Source organism: Leptinotarsa decemlineata, unplaced genomic scaffold, assembly GCF_025532065.1.
Source record: "Leptinotarsa decemlineata unplaced genomic scaffold, Ldec_3_MD MMD2_tig00026328_RagTag_RagTag, whole genome shotgun sequence".
Classification (NCBI taxonomy): Eukaryota; Metazoa; Arthropoda; class Insecta; order Coleoptera; family Chrysomelidae; genus Leptinotarsa; species Leptinotarsa decemlineata.
In genome coordinates, this window is record NW_027412688.1 from 28283836 (window position 1) to 28305553 (window position 21718).

Sequence of the window (21718 nt, forward strand, 5' to 3'; positions counted from 1 at the left end):
TTGTATCAACCTGTAGCTGTTTATCTAACACAGCGCCGACCGTTTGTGTAAAACACATGAGATTAGTTATTGTTGAACGTTTATTGATAAAACCATGCTGATATAAAGTTATACTATTTCTCACTTCGGGAAAAATCTTGTTATAGAGACACATCTCAAAGACCTTTGCAAAGTTGGACAGAATTGTTATGGGTCGATAGTTCGATAGTGTTATCTGGACCACTATCCGTGCACAAAGTTTTCAGTGATCCTTGAATGTTAATGTACTTACCCATTCATTTATTTTTTGTATTTCCAAAACAAAGTATTACTTAATGTACATATACAGTGTGAAATAATGATCCATCCATGAAAAGGGAAATGAAACAACCATATCTGCATTTACTATAATTTATTTCAATACTAGTCATAATTTACCTTCGTTTAAATTCACTTAATTGATGTAATAAAATTTTTCGAAAATCAAATTATTCGTAATATGATTAAGTGTCATTTGCAATAGAGCACTACATAGCACAAGTCTTCAGTCACCGATTGTTCAATGCTAAAAATTACTTTTCACTGTTTCATAATAAATCAACATTAAAACACTCAACACATATATTGCCTAAATTAAAAACCAGCAGGTTATCGTCATTTTGGTTGAAAATCACAATTCACATCGAGTTTGTTTGGAAACGATAACACTTTGTTCCTAGCAATTTTTCAGTGAATAATTACTGGGCTCTGCACGCATACCATAGGACTTTCGTCCCTATCTGTTTGAGGCTTATTCTGAGAACCTTTATTCGGTGCTTGATTGCTTTTTTGGGGGGTGTTCTCCATCTTAGTTCCTGGGTAAGGTGCATACTGAAGAGACGTGGGACCATGACTTGGGGGAGCTTGATATCTTGGCCTATGTGAATGTCGCGAAGGGGAGGGGTCACAGTCCATTGCTACAAATCCCGAACTATGAAAAGGGGCCCCAAACATATCTCTTGAACGACCAACCATATTTATTCCTGAAAAATCAATAAACCATCACCATATCTTCTGAATATCATCATAAGAAAAAAATTCGTGTCTATGGAAATTTTGATGAAATAAATGGTTAATTAGACCTAATCAATCAAAACTGGATGTGTATATTTGAAGATACTGACTAATTATCTATTACAAATGTTAGTTGATAATATAAAATATGTTCTTGACAAACATGCTCCAAAAAAGTGGGTAGCACTTAAGAATTTCTTCATGATGGTTTATAAAAAAAAACAATATTTTGACCTGATAATATAGGTTACAACAGAATTTAGTAGTCTCTCTGATAAAAATGAAAAACGAAATCACCATGAAAAAAATTGATTTATTGAAATATAAACCTTGTGAAATGTGGAAAACTACTGAATAATCGCACAAGGAAATACATCAAATTTCAGAAGTTTCATATATTATGACAATAAGACATGATCTAACGAAGCTGGTATTTCTGAATTACTTCCAGGAGATTGAATAAGAACTATCTTATACAATCCAGAAAAGTTTAATATTTCCTATATTTTACATAATAATGACCAAATTCAAATGATAAATTTTAATGCTTGACTAGTTTGAATCGAAAATTATTGTGAGTAAAATATCTGATATTGATGGAATTACCAGTACTATTTCAAAACTATCATTTGGAACTACTGGAGATGAATTTTTCAAAGTAATTAATTGCAACCTACAAAGTGGAAAATTACCTGCTCCTTGGAAATTATCGATGATCATTCCAATTGAAAAAAATCAACACCAAGAATTCTGAAGGCTGACCGATTAGCTAAAGAAACCATTTATCAGTATTTTAAACAGTATAGTAAACTGTGTTATCCATACAGATATGAAACCCTACTACAAGAAAATCCTCATTGAATTATGGCAAGATCAATGGAATGGGTCTTGATTGGAGCAAAATAATTAGATAGTAAGAAATCATTAGGGTTGTGTTTTTTAGGTTTCAATAGAGTTTTCAGGACCATCGATAAAAATTTATTGACATGAAAAATTTTATTTCTTGGTTCAAGATTACTCAACTGATACAATCCAAATTACCAAATTTAGTGATTCCTGATTGATTCGGCCGTTACTTGATGAAGATTCATAGTAATTTCAAAAACTACACCTCACGATTTGATTTTCACAAACTTAATTTGAAAAATATATCATAACATGTTTCGCTAGCACAGTAGCTTTATCGAGTGATTTGAATACCCTTGATAAAGCTACTGTGTTAGCAAAACATGTTATGATATATTTTTCAAATAATAATAATAATAACAATTTTTATTGGTCTCAAGAAACATAAAGTTTGTAGACAAGTCAGTAGAAAAATACATTTAAAAATTTATATGAGGTCATACATTAAAATTGGTTAATGATCCAAACAATCCAAATTACCAAATTTAGTGATTCCTGATTGATTCGGCCGTTACTTGATGAAGATCCATAGTAATTTCAAAAACTACACCTCACGATTTGATTTTCACAAACTTAATTTGAAAAATATATCATAACATGTTTCACTAGCACAGTAGCTTTATCGAGTGATTTGAATACCCTTGATAAAGCTACTGTGTTAGCGAAACATGTTATGATATATTTTTCAAATAATAATAATAATAACAATTTTTATTGGTCTCAAGAAACATAAAGTTTGTAGACAAGTCAGTAGAAAAATACATTTAAAAATTTATATTAGGTCATACATTAAAATTGGTTAATGATAAAAAAATAGAAGGTATAATGCAATAGAAAAGCTAAATAATACATAAAAACAATGGCATTATACATTATAAATATATAAAGTATGTATTTAGATAAAGATGAATTGTGCTATCAGTATAAATAAAACTACAGGTTTCTGTGGGTCATGAAGATATTTCTGTTTTTCTTGATGAATGTTTTGAATTCAAGTATACTATAGAAACAGTTATTTGATAGTATCTGTTTAAATTGATTTTTGAATTACGTCGAGGGTCTATTCCTAAACTCTGTGGGAAGAAGGTTGAAGAGCTGTATGTCATCTCTTTGCGTTCGTTGCAGACGACATAATGGCATCAACAAATTGTGTTTGTGTTTGGTATCATGAGGAAGAATTGACGAGTGTGTTGCATGTTCATTTATCTTTGACTTAACTGTTATTATACTTTGATAAATGAGCAGTGAGTAGATGGTCATGATTTTTAATGAAGGAAATAGTTCTCTACAACTGGTATCCCATGGTACATTTAAAATAGATCTTAATGGGCTTTCTGCAATGTGAAAATTCTCGTAATATGTGTAGATACTGCATTACCGTAACATTGTATTCCATACATAAAGTGACTATGAAACAATGCATAATACGCAGATACTGTTGCTTCCATGTTTGTGACATGTCATATTTTTCTTAGTGCAAATATCACTTGCGACAGCTTGTTACATAAACAGTTTATATGAGCTGTCCACCTCAGTTATGGGTCTAAAACTATACCTAGAAATTTTATGTGCTCATTTTCAACCAAACTATTTGTACCATTTACACTAAAGATTTCACAACGGGTTTTGGTCTCATTCAAAAAAAGATCATTGGCTGTGAACCAAATCTTAGCATGTGCCATAATATCTTGATAAATAGGTAAATGATCAGTCCCCTTTTCAAGTTGTATACAGAAAGTTGTGTCGTTGGCAAACATATTTGTTAGTAAATTACTGCAGGATATGGAATCTGGCATATCATTTATGTATATCAAAAATAAGAGTGGTCCCAGTACAGAACCCTGGGGCACCCCTCTCGTTACAGACATATACGAACCCATGACATTGTCAACAACTACTGCTTGGCTACGATGAGATAAATATGACTTGAAGAAATTAAGACAGGTACCACGTATCCCGTATCTGTTTAGTTTTAATAATAAAATCTGGTGGTCTACACAGTCAAATGCAGCTGATATGTCAGTGAAGATTCCCAAACAGTGTTTATTCTCCTCAAAACAGTCAAAGATTTTAGGGCATCAGTTGTAGACAAACCTTTTCTGAATCCATACTAGTAAGGACTTAATATATTATTTAAATTAAGGAAGCTAATTAATGAATTGTAAACTGCTCTTTCTAGTATTTTTGAGAAAACAGAAAGAATAACAATTTGTCTAAAATTACTTGGCAATGAAGGATCTCCTTTTATATGTAATAAAGTTTGTGCAGATAAAATCGCGAGGTATAGTTTTTGAAATTTAATGATTCCGTTTCATCTATTAAAAATTCTGTCTCTCTATCTATATCTGTTTATAATATTTACAAAGGATATTGTTAAACAAGTTGAAAATTATAAAATTCAATCATTTGCTGATGACATCCTTATTTATTTTATCAAAACTATAAAATAATCCGAAATCTTCTATATCAATCTCAAACTACTTTTGAGACAGTCAAGAGTTATAACCTAACAAATTTGAATATGACCACAATGTCACTTTTTAAAATCCTCCAAAACTCCCAGGACTCTATCTGGACAAAAACCTCAAATTCCAATAGTACATCAATCAAATGGGGTAAAAGCTCAATACAGCTTGCTTTGAGAATATCAGCAAGGAACATTAGTTCTGATGTCTAAAAAACATATCGTGGTAACATTATACCCATTGTTCAAAGAGTGTGTCGTTTCTTGGTGCAGTTCACTAGAGGTAAAGCATAATGATGAAATAAAGGAGATAGAATCGGAACCTCCGGCACGAAATAATACGAACCCATGAACCAGAACAAAACAACTGTCTCTCAGCGTGTGTTTCGCTAACTGAGTTAACATCATCAACTTGCTTAGCGGAACATGTATAGACAAACAGTGTTTTTTCTGATGTGGGAGAATTGTTTTCATTAGACAAAATCAACCACATTCAGTAAGGTACTTTTCTTGAATGACCTTTCAAGACCATTCACCTGCGATAACTTTGAAACCGTATAAAACTTTTATTAAATAAAAAATTGATTATGAACATTCAAAAAGTTATCAAAAAACTTCTCTTGTTAAAATTCAATAACAAAGAGAAATGGGAAGAGGTAAATAGCACTATAATTTGTATGTGAATACCAAATACATTAAGAATTGATAGGGAGTGGGTTGATAACAGCGCCCAAGGCACTAGGAATTCTTTTTTATTCATTCCCTTTACATGATAATGAAAAAAATTATCAGAAAGCAACTAGTTCCCCGGATATGCCACGCAGGACATTGAATTATTTTTTAAGCTAGATCCTTTTCCATATGAAACAAAGTGGAGCTTTTCCCATTTTCACAGATTATTTTAGTTCTCGTTTTGAATACAAATATGGAACATTGTTTAACAGGAACTGTTTAAACGATTCTGAAATGAAAATCTCAAATATCATTAGTCACATGATGTATTTTTAAAAAACTCAAGGTCTATGTAATGAGTACACATCTTCAAAGTATTATCAGTAATATATTCAGGATGTTTACTGAGGGGGGGGGGGGGGGCAAATATGAAGGATCCCAATATTAATTATTGTGCATCATATGAAATGAAAACAACCCCAGGGATTCAGCCAATTACAGATTAAATGATTTTTGTCGCTGTTGTACACCTTAAATTGAGACCTACATTATAATAAATCTGAACTGAGCTTCATAAATCACATTTAGAAAAAGCCAGACTTACCATGTTGGCTGTTGGAAATGTTTGCTACAGACATATCCAGAGAAGAAACTGCTAAGTTGGGGCTGGCATTTTTTGCCGTATTAGTGGCCTCATCTGAAGTACGTTTAAAAAAATTGTGCTGCAAAGCATGATATGGGGCGATTCTAGTCTTGGGGTCATAGTCCAACATGCGTAGAATAAGATCTTTGAATCTGAGATAGTCAGCAGGCGTATGTCCAATTTCCCCTGCTCTCCTTCCTCCAGGCCCACCAGTGTCAACCCCCAATATATCGTGCAGTCTTCGTGTTCCGGGAGATTCGTACTTTTTACCGTCTTTTGTCTTTTTCAATACAAACCTAAAGAAAAAAAATTAGATATGTGTAAAGTTGAATTAAGTATATCCGCCTACCTTCTTTCCCCGGGTATTTTTTCGAAAAATTTCCTTGTTTTATTGGCGTCTTCCAGTAGTTCGAAGGGAGGCATTCCTAGAACCTCTATGATTTTGTTCATCTGATCAACTTCATTGGCACCGCTGAATAAAGGTTCTCCTGTATGCATTTCAACTAAAATGCAACCCAATGACCACATGTCTATCGATAAATCATAAGGAATTCCCAGAAGTACTTCAGGAGACCTATAAAACCTTGACTGAATGTACTGATATATCTGAAAAAAAAAAGAAAATGTTCATTAAAACCGTGAATGTTTTGATATGGAAGAATTTCAAGTACCATTTATCATCCTGGGCCCTTCCATGACGATTTATTCTCACAGGAAGGTATTCGATGGAGTCAAATCAATAAAACGAATTTAAATGTAATGACATGGTAAATCAGATTACCTCTCCTACCCGCCTCAATAGAGGCATCGATGGAATATTTGCAAATTTCCCTGCTACAAATATCGTAGTTGAGGACACCCATCTATCAGATCATAGATTTGTCAGTTCATCACTGGGTCGGTTAAGAGAAATGATTCTAGTTTTTTTTTACAGACGTAGTCTGTCTGATGACAACTTGATAGCTTTCAGAGACATGCTGGCAAACGAAACTTGGGTAGTTGTTTGCATATCAACTGATTTGAAAGAATGTTTCAATGCGTTCTATACAACATATCAGTATCAAGAAGAGTCTCAAACAATTATAATCGTAAAAGGGACAAACCCTGGATATCAAAAGAAATCAAAGAACTGCATCAAATGGTATGTGACATGTGCAAATTAGCTAAATTTTTCAACATAGCAATTATCAAACAAAAATATATACAACTGAAGAACTTATATACAGAAGTAGTAAAGCGGGCAAAAATGGGATATAACAACAATAGAATTATAAAAGCAGAAAATATTAATGAGGAAAGTTGGAAAATTATCAATGAAAATAGGAATAAAATAAAAAATGATGATACTTTAGAACTAACAATCAAAGGTAATACTACTACAGAGAAAACAACAATAAGTAACCTTCTCAATACATTTTTCATTGACATAAAAACAAATCAGCCTAATACAAATGAATTGAAATTATCTCCTTTCTCATACAACAGCTTATTCTTATATCCAACATCACATATAGAGATCCAAGAAATCATTAATAAAACCACTAAAAATACAGCCTCAGGAATAGATGATATACATGGCAAATCTCGTAAAAGTGTCAATGACATAATTTGTCAACGTCTATCATTTATTGTAAATATATCCATATATCCACAATCACTGAAAACATTAAAGTCTATACCCATATATAAAAACAAGGGTTCCAAAAATGACCCCACCAACTATTGAAATATCTGTTTGCAATCGCAAATTGCCAAAGTTATCGACTATGCATATTATTTGCGACTTCGTAAATTTTTTGAACACTATAAACTCATATCAGAATGTCAACATGTTTTCAGACAGCAAAAATCAACATCATCTGCCATATTCGAAATGTGTGACAACATCTACAAAAACCTCAACGATGAGAAATTTCCAATTGGTTTATTCTTTGATCTATCCTAGGCATTCGATACAGTTGACCACAGTTTATTACTTGAGAAACTGTACAGGAAAGGAATAAGAGGAGTAGCCAATGAATGGGTAGCATCATATTTATGTCAAAGGTCGCAAAGAGTGGTAATAGATGAAATAAAATCACAACCAGCCTCTGTCTCATTAGGAGTTCCACAAGGCTCAACATTGGCTCTGCTTCTCTTTATAATATTTAAGAGTGATATTGAAAATTCATGTGTATCTCCACAAAAAACAATAATATATGCTGATGATACCTATCAAATAGTAGCAGAAAATGAACTTCTCCTCTCTGTTCAAGCTGCAAATAAAACTGCTGATGAATTTTGACAATGGTGCATAAATAACGGTCTAATTGTTAATGTAAATAAAACTGTTAAATACATCATTAAAAATACATCACAGATCTATAGAGGTGAATCAATATAAGTATCTAGGATTAGTAATTGATCAGAAGTTAACTTGGCGAAAATACACAGATTATTTTTTGGGAAAGAAAGTTTTTGGCTTTCTACTAGTAGAAAGCCAAAAACTTTCTTTTCCAAAAAATTAATCACTCCTAAAAATATAACCCCTTCAATTCACACGGATTATCTAATAACAAAACTGAGTAGAGTCTGCTTCATAATAAGGCAACTACATGGAACAGTAACTCTAGAAGTACTCAAATTGGCCTATTTCGGAAGTGTTCGTTATCAAAAAAAAAAAATTAGATGTATCGCTGGCATACATTGTAGACGATCATGCAAGACAGTTTTTAAAGATCTAGCTATTTTAACACTACCTTCTTCATATATTCTGCTCATAACTATGAATATCGAAATAAATAAATCATACCATACAAAAAACAGTATGATACATGATCACAATACTTGCAGAGGAAATGAACTGATACTACCTTACTCACGATTAGCCCTTGGGCAAGACTCGGCAAAGCTATCAAGGAGTCATATAACAAAGCAACTAGGTTACTAGGAAATATTGAAAATTACAATACATTAAAAAAAGCTTTAATAGACCTTCTCCTAGAAAATGCCTTTTACAATGTCGAAGAATTTTTAGATGTGAATGTATAAGCTGCTTTTTCTTAAGTTTGTGTGACTAGTCTGATAAATGTTGTACCAGTAATGTATATGTTATATGTGTATGATATTTTAATGATGAATAAATTCTATTCTTCTATTCTATTCTAAATGCTTTGCTATAACCATCTTATGAGCAAAAAAGTGTAGGACATTTCCATAAACCACGGTATGGAATTTGATACTAATATGACATTTGCCAAATACAGAAATGAAATACGATCAAATCTTTGGAAATGTTAGAATTCACCTTTAGCGTATACAAAGACTTTTGCTGTGAGACCATGAAAATAATTTACTGCTCACGTTATTGAGTGTCTTGATATAAACACAGAAGATAATTCATCAGACATAGCACTCAAGAATGGGGCATAGACTTGTGTTTCAAGCTTTTGGCCCACCCTTGCACTTGGCTGCACCATATCATACCAAAGAAGAAAATATCGTAGTATTTGAAATCTACAAAAGTGTAGCTGAGATTAAAGATGTTATTTCGTAACTAGATTTGAATAAAGCTTGGTGCTTTTGATAAATTAATTGTTAAGATTATAAAAGCAGTCAAATATGAATTGTCGTCGGTATTATTTTTTATTACTTCAAAATATTTCGAAACAGGTAAAGAACCAAATTTAATGAAAATTGGCAAAATTTCCGCTATTTCTGTTTTCCGTTTTTTTCCAGTATTCTGGAATGACTTATGCAAATAAGACTTGTTGATCATCTGGAAAAATAATTTAATTGATGATGGTCAATATTGATTCCGCATATTCCGAGACATGGATATTATTTCACAAATACAAATCAAAATTTATAGTCATGAAAAGCGTTGCCTCTTTAGATCTCCATAAAGCATTCAATAATAATAATGTCAGAATATTTAAAGACATGAAAGTTCTTTAATGAATAAATCCTACGGTGTAAAGGAACAGCTAAATTATTTGCTGATGACACTACAATAATTGAGATATTTCCGAAAATTTCTATTTGGTTTCAACAATATAAATCAACATTAAATTTGGAATAATCAACTTACATTATTATATGGAAACGAAGTGACGACATATTTACAATTCCTCTAAGAATAAATAACAATTCAATAAATTATACTCAGACAATGATATTTTTAGGTCATTGAGAAAACATATAGAGTATATTAGAAAAAAATTATGTCCATAATAATTTGAAATCTATATAGGGTACCGCAAATAGCTCTATTTTGAAACCATCAAAATTTCTACAGAACAAATGAATTAAATGTATATATAAATTACCCTATTTAGGATCAACGTAAAATTTATATAAACCCAATAATTTATTAGATTTATAAATTGAAAATTAGCTCTTTCATTCATTCTATCAAAAATAAAATAAAAAATATCAGCTACCATGACTTTTAACGAAACATGTCATATTCATAATCATTCTATGGGGCAGAATAAATTATTATGTATGAGAAATGTTACAATCTAATTTTGGAAAAGTCAATTCATCACGACAGAAATTAAAAGAGTAAAACGGATTTTCTCAAATGAAAACATATTCATTTTCTAGTTATTTTATATTTGAATTTATGTGGCAGCATATCTTCTTTGACAGTTTACTATTATTTATTTTCCCTTTTTAGTATTTATTCTAAAGTTGTTCACATTTATTGAATACTTAGTTTTTCAAGTTATTTCAGGTTATTTAAAAAAAAGGATTATTGTCTAACAGGAGTAATCCCAATTACAAGACAAATATAATTAAGTTTACAGCATTGACTAAGTATGAGTACAATGGAATATAATGAATAGCATATAAAATCAGCAGAGTAATAGAGTAGTATATTATACAAACAGTGATACATTCATAAAATAATAATAATAAAAAAGAAACATATAATGTAGAATTCTAATAAAGTTGGGGATTTTATTAACACGTTGATCCTAGGCAAAGGCAAATAGAAAAATATTTCGTTTCTACTCGTTCGTCTCGGTACATATATAAACATGTAATGTTTTTGGCTATGATAAACATAAACATAAAAACTTATACTTACCCTCTGACCCAGTTGGCAAGAACTTCCAAAGTCAACAATCTTGATCGCCGATCTTTTGGGATTGCACAAAAGTATATTTTCAGGTTTCAGATCGCAATGGATGATGTTCAGTTCTGGTGTGGAGAGGAACAGTAACGCTGTACTAAGCTGCTGTGCAAATTTCCTAGTGAGATTGAGTGATACGCCTCGAAAATTAGTGTTTCGAAGCAAGTCATACAGGTTATAGGACAATAATTCGAATACTAAACACAAATGATTCCTCCACATGAAGTGTCTTTTCAATTTAACTGAAAAAAATAACATTACATCATCATCATAAACTGATTACATAAGAATAATATAATCAAATAGTGTTTTCTATAATGGGGGAAATGTCGAGTTTAAAATTTGATATGTACTTAGATTAGGTTCAAAGTTACTGTAAGTTAACCCTCAATAGTCCAGTAAAATACCTCAGGTAATGAAAAAAATCCAGAATGGAATCAGCCTTTTATTAAAATAGGAGACAAATCACCCCACAGATCAGAAATATAGGTCTGTATATACTCTCGAAACTCAACTGGGGATGCCACATCGATCATCTGCATAAGAAAATGTCACCCACAGTTGGCATGTTGATAGAGTAGTGAAATATCTACCAGCTCTCTATTAATTACATTAATAAATTCTCATATATCTTATTTGAGTCTGGCATGCAGTAAAACAACCTAAAATTAATTGAAGTGGCTGCAGTTTCTTTAAAACAGAACTATTGGAAGATATTTTTGAACCCCCTTTTCTTTGTTCAACTAACCTCTACAAACCAAACGATATTCTGGTTATTCACTCACTTGTAGTTTATCTGATTTGTCTTTTCCTTCATAACTTGTCAGGAAACAATCACTCAACAATAAAATTTTGCACATTTGAAGCATCTCATAATTATATTTCCAGAAATAAAACTAACTTTGAAATGATATTGATCAAGACTACTGCAGGTTCCAGTATAATTTCTGACGGTTGAGATTGTATAATAATTCACAAAGTAATATGAAAGTGTTGAGATTTAAAAGCTGTATTTCATAAAGCAACTATATTTTTTTTATTTTTTTGCCCATGATTTTATGTGTGTTATCTCATATAAAGATCGTAACTGTTGCAATGTTTCCTTCATTTATTTTTTTATTTAATAACCATTTTTCTCTCTATTATTTCAAGAATTAGGGTATGTTTTGAATTCTAATTTAATATTTGTTTGTTATTTTTTCATATAAAAAATCACCCACATCACCATGGGCTCTAGTTCTGAAACAACGTTTTGGAATAAAAAAAGAGAGGGTCTATTTAAACAGGTGCAATCCGCGAGGGTTTGTTGCAAACTCGACCAAACAGTTCCAGCTTATCAACGAAGCTGATCAGTTAATTTGGCGAAAGACCTTCGAGGTTTAGGATATGTACTTACCTATATAATATTTATTTTCCAAATCGGCTTGATTCATCATCTCCAATAACTTAACTTCAATCTGAGCCTGATTCAGAAATGGTTTCTTATTCTTAATGATTTTTATAGCGACATTACATTGTTCACCATGATCAAAGGCCTTAACTACTTGACCAAATGAACCTTTGCCAATGAGTGAGTCAATCTCGTATCTCTCCAGGAACTTCTCACCATTTTTAATTATGTAGTCATGGTTGTCATCATCGAAACCATCATTGTATACTTTTCTTTCTTTTTTGTTTGAGGTATCTTCTCCTTGTATTTGGACAGCTCTTCGTTTCTTTTTCGCATAGTACACCTGAAACAAAATAAAAATTCCACTTTTCTGAATGCATATTCTGATATTCTACAAAATAAAAATATAATATCATGCATGCAATAAAGTTTAGAAAATTACCTACAATTGAAGTCGCTAAGCAATTTCTAATATTACAATGCAAGTTTGTCAACATAAACATTTGGAGTACGTCAAAGTTCAGTCCTTGGATATTATTACTTATATTGTACAAGATTTCACTTGCCATTTTACAACAAACACATACAGTGTGAGAGAAAAAAAAAACAATTGAACAATAGTATGGAATACTATTGTTAATTTATTAATTTATTTAATTTAAGTTTCTTCACAGTAGGCCAATAAGTTAGATGAATAAAATAAATCAATAACAACGCTATTCGTATTTGCTAGCCTAAGCATTCTATGCTTGGATCTCACTTGGCAAATGTGTCACAAATTATTTTAATAACCTCAAAATATGTCAATGGGCTTCAACACATTGCCTACCATTTCTGACTTTCCTTTAGATAGCATTTGGAAGTACTAGAAAAATGTGAAATGTCCTGAAACTAATGCCAGACCAGTTATAATCAAGTTTGATAGGCATTTTTAAAGAACTATAGTTTTCTGGAAATGTCTACTTAGAAGTTTGAATTGAAATTCCTAGGAAAACAAGCTGCAGGTGGATGGACTGTATGCTTAGCGGAAGATTGGTATAAACGGTCAATATGGGAGAAATAGTGGTTGTCCGGGGTGCAAGGGGCTGTCCTCATTGTAGTGGAACCTTCTAATGAACGAGTTACTGTGCCTTCTGAATGAAAGTACTAGGCCATGCAGATTACTAAGTAATCCTAATCCTGGGCAAATGCAATGCAGCAGGCCCTGTATATTATAACAAGATGGATAAGGAAGAATGATTGAATGTAAGCCTAACAAAATCGAACATAGCATTCTCCAAGAGGAACAAAACATAGAGTCTAAGACCTCTACAACTTCGAGGTGAAGGGGGGAGGTTGATTACCTATCCCAGGCTAGCCTGAAACAAACAACTAGGAAGAGTGAAAGGCGAAGGTAGTACTGGTACATCATCCGTGACAGAAAAGAGCGGTTAGCATGACTCTGGTAGAGAGGGAAAGACGTATCTATGAACCTGAAAGACTACAAGAAGAAATGTGTCATGTGAAGAATGCGTTTCTGAAAAACTGATATAACAATGACTAAATCAACCAAGCCTTACAACCTAATCAGAAACACTCCACTTTGGCACTGGAGTGAACAGCCAATGAGAGAACTTTTTTGTCCTACATAAGCAGTGTGATGGACCGGCTTGAAAGTATCCCCAAAAAACATGAAATCAGGGCAATTTTCAAGCCCAGAACAATGGAAAATAGTCTCAGTAAGAGTCCAGTACAGACGAGTACAGGAAACAAGATTTCTGGAATTGGTGTGTCATAGAAAGATGGGAGAAAAACACAATAAGTCTTAAGAGGTTGTAGTGTTTTCCGGAGACTTGGAAGGAATGGACAAGTCAGAAGGCTCCCAGGAAGCGAAAAATGAGAAACATTTTTTTATAAATTTTATTGGTCACATGCTGGAAGTAAAATTTTAAATTCAGAGTTATATTTGAAATCTGTTTCTAATATAATTGATATCATTTGAGCGACGTTCAATTTTGATTTGTTAACACTTTAAAATGTTGCGATATTTTGTAAAATGAGAGTTATTTTACTAATGGCATGATGTAAATTCATAAGTCATAATATAAATAAAAAAGGACTAAGTACACTCCTATGTGGGACTCCTGAATCAATTATTCTTTCATTTACTTTGGTACACTAGTATCTGTTAGGTAAATCACTTTCTACCCATTGTAATACTTTTACTCATTATGCCATAATATTCTCGATTAGAAACCAGAATTTAAATAAGACTTCTTGAAATCCAAAAATACAGCAACAATGAATTTATTGTTGTTAATTATCAATTGTCACTTCGATAAAGTAAGCTGTAAGGAAATTAATTGTCAAAACCCAATTAATGGTTTATTAGTAGGTTATCGTCACAACTAATTCAAATAATTTTTCCATGAGAAGTGAGGAGTTTATAGGACGGGAGTTAATGACATTATCATATTCGCTCATTTCAGGCACCGACACGACTATACTGAATACGAGCTGTTTGGGAGATACAAAAATTTTTTTATAGGGCAGTGCCCACTTACTGAGATGCAGGACTGTAATTGAAAATTATCGACTCACTGAAAATGAAACCACAAAATGAACGATATACCCAAAATACATTTTTTTGTTAATTTCATTAAGATAGTGGAAAGAATACCCCAAAGCAAATTTTCCAGAATAAAAAATTCTTACAAAAGTTGTAATCTCCGATACACTTCAATGGCAAGAAGAAGGTAGTATGTATTTAGCAATTTCTTTTAAAATTTTATGAAATTTCAACATTTGACAAAAAGAATTATTTCATTAAGCCACAGGTTAGAATATTACTTCAACTGTTCCTGTTTCATTTCTATCGATCTTACTATAACCATGAGAAACCGACAACAGTGATTTTTCTTAATTATAAAAAACATATTTTTGATGTCTGATTTGATAATACCACATTAACATACTTTTTTATTTTTCCTAGAATTTTCTTTATCACAATTAATGGTATACTCGATCCTGTTTATAACAATTGTGTTTTCATGTGCCTTAGCTATTGGTTCAGTCGGAGCTAGTTCTTCTTCCGAGCTTTGTAAAGATACATTACTTATAGTTAGCCTAGACAGATCTAATTGTTCCATTTATACTTCACAACTTTTTATTTTTCAAATTTCGAAACTTGTTTTGTTTTCCAATATTTCTTAACTGTCAATGGTTTCTCTTATAAACGTATTCATAAGATCCTGTGATTTATTTATAGGAATGTTTACTGTCTAGACGTTTTCCTAACAATCATATTCTTTAAAATAGGTTATCATTTTTCAACCTCACTAAAATCCATTTATTCCTTTGGACAGAATCATTACTCTTTATTTTCATTGTTACTGGTGTTTTTTATTGCTTTGCAAACAATTTACTTATCTCGAATTTTTCATACATCCTTCCAACAAAGCTGAAGTTTTTATTTATTCTGTAATTTTTTTCAATCATTTTTTAGATCAAGCAAAACTTTTATCAGCTTTAGAATTGAAATGCTATTTTTCAAACAATGCAATTAGTTTCCCAGCAATTCAAATGTTTTTTGAATCTGCAGCTATTCATTTTTATTTGTTTTCAAAATTTTTATGGCTTTGCATGCTAAAAGGACATCAAATATAAAAAATGTAATAAAATAGATTAACAAACTAAGGTTAGTAGTTAACTTTTAGGTTGTTGATATAGTTCCTAGTTTTACTATACCAAAACATCAAATTCAATAGATGATTCTATCAACCAGTGTGATGCCATTTGGCTCATAGGATTAGTTCGTAGTTAGCTAGCTGTATTTCCGAAAAATGCACATTTCACCTTGTAGCTTTCAAGGTCCACAGATACATCTTATATTTTCTTCCAAACCCTTAACCTATAATTTATGTCAATAATAGTGATTTGATTTTCTACTGATACTTGTCAAACATTTTAATACTTACTTTTAAAGAAATTTTGATCAATGAAAATCTTTTGTTAATGATAATTGTTTTTACTACAGACATTCATCGACTAATTATAATTATGTGAAGGAATATTTTTACAAATTGATTTTTTTCCTAGTATAATATCTAAATTATTATTTTAATCTCCGACTTGAAATTTTTTCAATTGAACTTATGAATGGCTATTTTAAAGTTTTCCAAAGTTTCCTATTTATAGGAAAGATAAATTAATAATTATCCAATAATCATATAATGTTTTATATGGGGAAGTTGATTAGTGGATTTTTTATTAAAATTTAAATAACTTTCGACTTCATAGCATGATTTCATCACAAACGAAATCTCCGAGTCCCTAAAATTTGAATGAACATAGATATTATGTCAATATCGTAGCACAAAAAGAAGCACCGAGTTTGCATTTTGTGTATTTCAGAGTAGATATGTCCAGAATTATATTTTAAGTAAAAATGTGTAATGTATGACGAAGGTATGCTGAGTACCACTGCATGTCCTATCTACCAGCAAATTGTTAAAATAAGATATGAGGAACATTTAGCACACCTAAAATATGGAAGATCAGAAAAATCAGCAGTCGCTCATCATATTCTGCAACAAAACCATTTTGTAGACTTTAGTTCATTGAGATTATTCAGACAAGTTAACAACAACAGGCATCTAGATGCCAATGAGAGTGTAGAAATTAGTAAACATAATAATATTATGAATAACGATAGTGGACCAATACCTAATAGTGTACTATACAGCTTGTTGAAATAATATTTTATCATCAGATTTACTTGACTGTTAGATAAGGAAATATTGTAAAATAAGTTTAAGACTAGTAGATAAGGCAACATGTAGAATCAATTCAAGAAAATTAAGACACAGGTACCTAGCAGAAGAATCTATGGTATAAATAAGGACAATATTGCATGTAATTTAGTTTCATCTTCCTCTTGAAGATGATCACTTGGTGATTGAAGCACATGTCAAGGTTTTAAAAATAAAAATTTTGTGTTGGGATAAAACTCCAGCAATATTCATTACTACACCAAAGGTTCCAAACAATTATTATTATGTGTGATTGATAACTTGTTTATTTTGTGGTAATTCATGATCACTTTAATGAAATGATTAAAAACACTTTTGTATAATTAACCACTAGTTGATTTTATTTATACAACCGGTTGTATAAATAAAATCAACTAGTGGTAATTAGACAAAAGTGTTTTTATTTTCATTTCATTAAACAATTATTATTATTATTATTATCAAACACAAAACAAGAAATGCATGTAACAACATTACACCCATTATGCTAGAAAATTGACAACAAAGAGGTTGTCAGTTCGAGCATCCAATGTATTTTGTAATGAGGAATTCATTTTCTGTATTGATTTTATTTTCAACCAAAAATTTATTATAAATTGTTTTTTGTCACTAATGTTACATATTTTAAATTAAATGCTATAAAAATATCAAGTGTGATAACCCACAGAATTGTGATTTTATCACTTTATCAATATTTTTTAATAAAAGAGACAGCTCCGAATTTGAAAAAAAAAACGGTGGCTTAGTTGACACGAAATATTAAATCAAAGATTCATTATTACATCTGTAGAGTACTTTTCGAATAAAATAAAACTTTCCAATTTTTTTATATTTTCTGAAATAGCAATAAGAGTAAAAAACCAAAAACAGCATTTTTTAGTTTTCCCTGTGTGACTTGAGAAGGACCAGAGGTCTCTGTAAATTTTCTTTGACCACAGTCCCGTTCCCCACAACAGTTACCTTTTTTATCCATTCAATTGTCTTCATATCTGTTACAGTTTAGATTTCAAATATAGCAATGTTAGCATGATAAAAAAAAGGGCCTGTATCGACATTTCACTGAAGAATCAGTATTATTGGTCAAAAATTTTTGTTTCAGGGAAATTCAAAGGAAAGTCGACACTGAGTGAAAACAGTAAGAATGGGGAATGTTCCCCCTGACAAAAATCAAGTAGTTTTCATTAAAGAGCTCTAAAACAACGCATTTTAAACTTATCATTTCAACCTTTTCCTTTAAAAAATTATTTAAATACTTAAAAAAGAGGAATGAAATAATGCATTCAACATTTAAAGGGATTCGTTTCTATTTTATCATTTGGCAACATCGGATGTAGCTATTAAAGGACAATGAATCTGTTACCTGTATGAGACAAACAAAGATGACATATTTCAGATGCGTGCTGTTCTGTTTACTTATGTTCCGAGACATTCTGTGACATATGACATTTTGTGCATTTAACCTATCTTCCTCTATATAAATAAATAACAAAACAACTGTTGTATAGGTGGCTTGTGGAGGTGGTATTGTACTATAATTTATATTTTGCCTTAATTGTTGATTCATAAAGATAATTTTCCTTTTTTAAAGTAGAATATCTAGGTACGTATAAATTATTTCAACTTGATATAGGCGCTGTTGCCAATATGTGAATTAGAAACAAATCCCTTTAAAAATTAAAACCCAACATTTGAAACATCAATTTGGATACTTTTCAAAGTGAATTTGAAAAACTCTTGAAATAAACTCAACTTTATTTTGTTCAAACTTGCATTTGCTGTATGTAATAACCCAAATTGAGGAACATTCCCCATTCTAGAAAGGAGCCTACAGAACCTTTTTTATTATTTTATGCAATTCATGAGAAAATCAAGATAATGTATAATTATTATTACTCACCTCGTTTATATGCTTATAAGTCTTAATTAGGTCGACACTGAGTTTCCTGAGAGGCGCTGATGAGGAATCTCTAAAAGTGTGAGGTATTCTAGCTTGCATAGCTTGAATATCAGTTGAAGACGATGTAATTGGGGACAATCCCAAACTATCAATGGCAACCAATCTTCCATAAAGAGGAACATGTCGCCTTTGGTTACGAGAAGGGTCTCCACCACCACCAGTTGTTACAGGCACTGAAAACAAAAGCATATTTTAGTGAACACAAGAAGCTTTTTGTAGTAAACTAGCGACTCTATCCGAAGAGCTGTCCAAATAATTGACTTTTATTGGCAACCTTGTGTAGTTACATTATTACAATTTGCGGTATCTCTAACTTCAAAAATATAAAATACTGCCGTAATTACTTGCTGCTCTCAAACACCTAAGAAATTTTTGTTTTGGAATATTTTAAGCCTGAGGTAATTCTTTCCTCCAAATATATAATTAAATCTTTTCTGTTTATAATGACCACATTCATATAGCCTCTTTAAGAAGGATTTGTAACAACTTATGTTACTCTTGTTTAATAACGCCAAACTTTTTGGAAAGTAGATTGTGTTATAAACCTGGAATTATTGAGTAGTGTACACATCTACTTAAAGCAGTGTATTGATTTAATTAGATGAAAATTCCCTAATGTATCAGAAATAATTCATCAAAGATGTTTGTTTAGTATTAGTGAACCGTTTGGAATAGATAGTAACTGAAAATTTGCTAACTATTGATGGCAGGATTTTGCCAAAGTTTTCAAGAAGATTCAAAAAGGTAATATATCTTCTTTCATGTCATATTTTGATTATTTCATTAACAGTCCATTCACAAATTACATTTGAATAAAAATTGTAAAGTAAAAATAAAAACCTCCGCCACTGTGGTTAGCATCAAAAGTAAACAAATGTTCTCCATTTGTCATCCAAATTAATTTTTTTTTAAATGAGCATTGAAAATATACTGTACTTCAAGTCAAATGTAAATGAATGATTTTCAAAAGAGCAAATGAACTTTATCTCATCAAAATCAATTTTCTTGAAAACATACCAGCCTTTCTTCAAGGTTATAATTGAAATATATTTAAAACACTTCCAAAATACAAATCATGAACTTATAAAACAACAACAAAAATTAATTGGCGCTCTGGGGCAACTTCATTGATTAAATTAGAATCTAATTTAAAAGATGACAATTTTTTTATGAACATGGTTATGTTATATTTTTTCGTTTTGGGGTAAAATGAACTTTCAGAATCATCTATATTCAAAAAAACTAGGGACTCATTTCTCTATAGCATCTGTAATGCATGACTTTGCAAATTGTTGTATAAGATCCACAAAACACTGCATTATAGATTGAAAAATACCTACTCTTAGGCTTGTTTTTATCCATAAGCATTGTTCTATTATGCTTTTGCCACGCCATGGACCACGAGAAAGACCTTGCAGTCAAGTATCCCCCTTGTTTTTCTCCACCCGCGGCCGAATCGACAGTCCAGCCGGGGTTTGCATCGGCTGGTCCACCTTAAAAACTATTTTCCATATTTTCATGGGGTAAACAATCCCGCGTGCTTGGGGCCAGTAACCTTCTTCCAAGGCCAAATGGAATGGTGCTTTCAGAGACACGGGAACTTTCTATCCAAAACAGACAAAGATGGCGACACAACAAACAGTCAATCAAAACACAACATATTTCGAGTGGTTTCAATAATTTGTTGACATTCTGCGAAATTTCCAACACACTTCGGGAATTTGCTTTAGGCCACATAATTTACTCATAATTGACGAAAATATTGAATTCGCAAGAATAGTTGACTTCAGCTTACTCCCCTTCCTACGAAATGGACTGAACTTTCTTGATTAGCGACTGAGGGTACAAGATGACAAGATTCAGTAAGAGAAATCAAAAACAACAACAAATGCTACAGTTTTCCAAACCGAACACGCGTTGAAACTGTCTTTTATGATTAGCACGCGCAAATAAACTAGTTCAAATCAATGTTTAGTTGCATATGCATTTGGATCATTCACCTCTAGATCCTATTCACTACACGTGTGTTCAATTACAACTTTATTAAATTAACATAAGCACAATACCCCGAAAAGTATAACTATTTCAATAAATATTAATTTCGTAGATAATTCTTCACACTTTTAAAGAAGAAACACTGTAATTATATCTAGAAGGCGTAGCACATCCTAAGACATCCTTATACACAACAACATGGCTACTAGACTCTAGAATTTAGACATAAATACGTAACTGTCAAATGCTACTTCTCCATAAACTGTTTTCATTCCGTGTTCATATTCCACAAATATACACGTCGAAAGGCTGCCAAGTTGTCAATTCTCTATTATTGAGTCACTCACTATTAGTCACGACGTTACAGCAGGGTACTTGTATAAAAAAAATCCCTACTTGCACGGGTGCGTTCCTTGTATTATTAGTAAGTCACTACAAAACACAATCACTACATAATTTGATGTCAATCTTAAGTCAACTGTCTTCATGAAGTAAAAAATACGGGAATTCGAAGTCTACTCCTTTAAGGATCATCCAAAGTTCTATTCACCAAAAAATCTTTTTAGGATAACCGGAATGAGATGACACTATAAAACAATTTGAAATTATGCCATTCGGAGTAAAATACGGTAAATCAAATTAACATTTAATTTAATAACACAAATGACAAATTAATACTACTTACTTTGAGTTTTCAATTATCCCACTTATACTTTGTCGCCTCCAAAATTCCAAACTCTTTCTGAACTA

The 21718-nt window shown here is 31.5% G+C and overlaps 1 protein-coding gene and 1 long non-coding RNA gene across 3 annotated transcripts; one reads left to right on the top strand and one right to left on the bottom strand.

Annotated features, from left to right (window-relative positions):
- Positions 1–374: 374 nt before the first annotated feature.
- Positions 375–21198, bottom strand: LOC111515452 (serine/threonine-protein kinase minibrain). Of its 2 annotated transcripts, XM_023171707.2 has the most exons (7): positions 20314–21198; positions 18914–19146; positions 12233–12569; positions 10792–11078; positions 6067–6323; positions 5679–6013; positions 375–1001 (listed from the first exon to the last, which is right to left on the bottom strand). In XM_023171707.2, the coding sequence occupies exons 1-7, from the start codon at positions 20366–20368 to the stop codon at positions 706–708; spliced, it is 1800 nt and encodes a 599-aa protein (XP_023027475.2). In that variant the 5' UTR covers positions 20369–21198; the 3' UTR covers positions 375–705. The 2 variants fall into 2 exon arrangements, with proteins under 2 accessions (XP_023027475.2, XP_023027534.2); XM_023171766.2 differs by lacking the exons at positions 18914–19146; positions 20314–21198 and adding an exon at positions 15181–15583.
- LOC141485433 (uncharacterized) lies at positions 15735–18220 on the top strand. Its single transcript, XR_012467202.1, has 2 exons — positions 15735–15902; positions 18116–18220. It is a non-coding gene; the product is annotated as an uncharacterized lncRNA (long non-coding RNA).
- Positions 21199–21718: the final 520 nt, after the last annotated feature.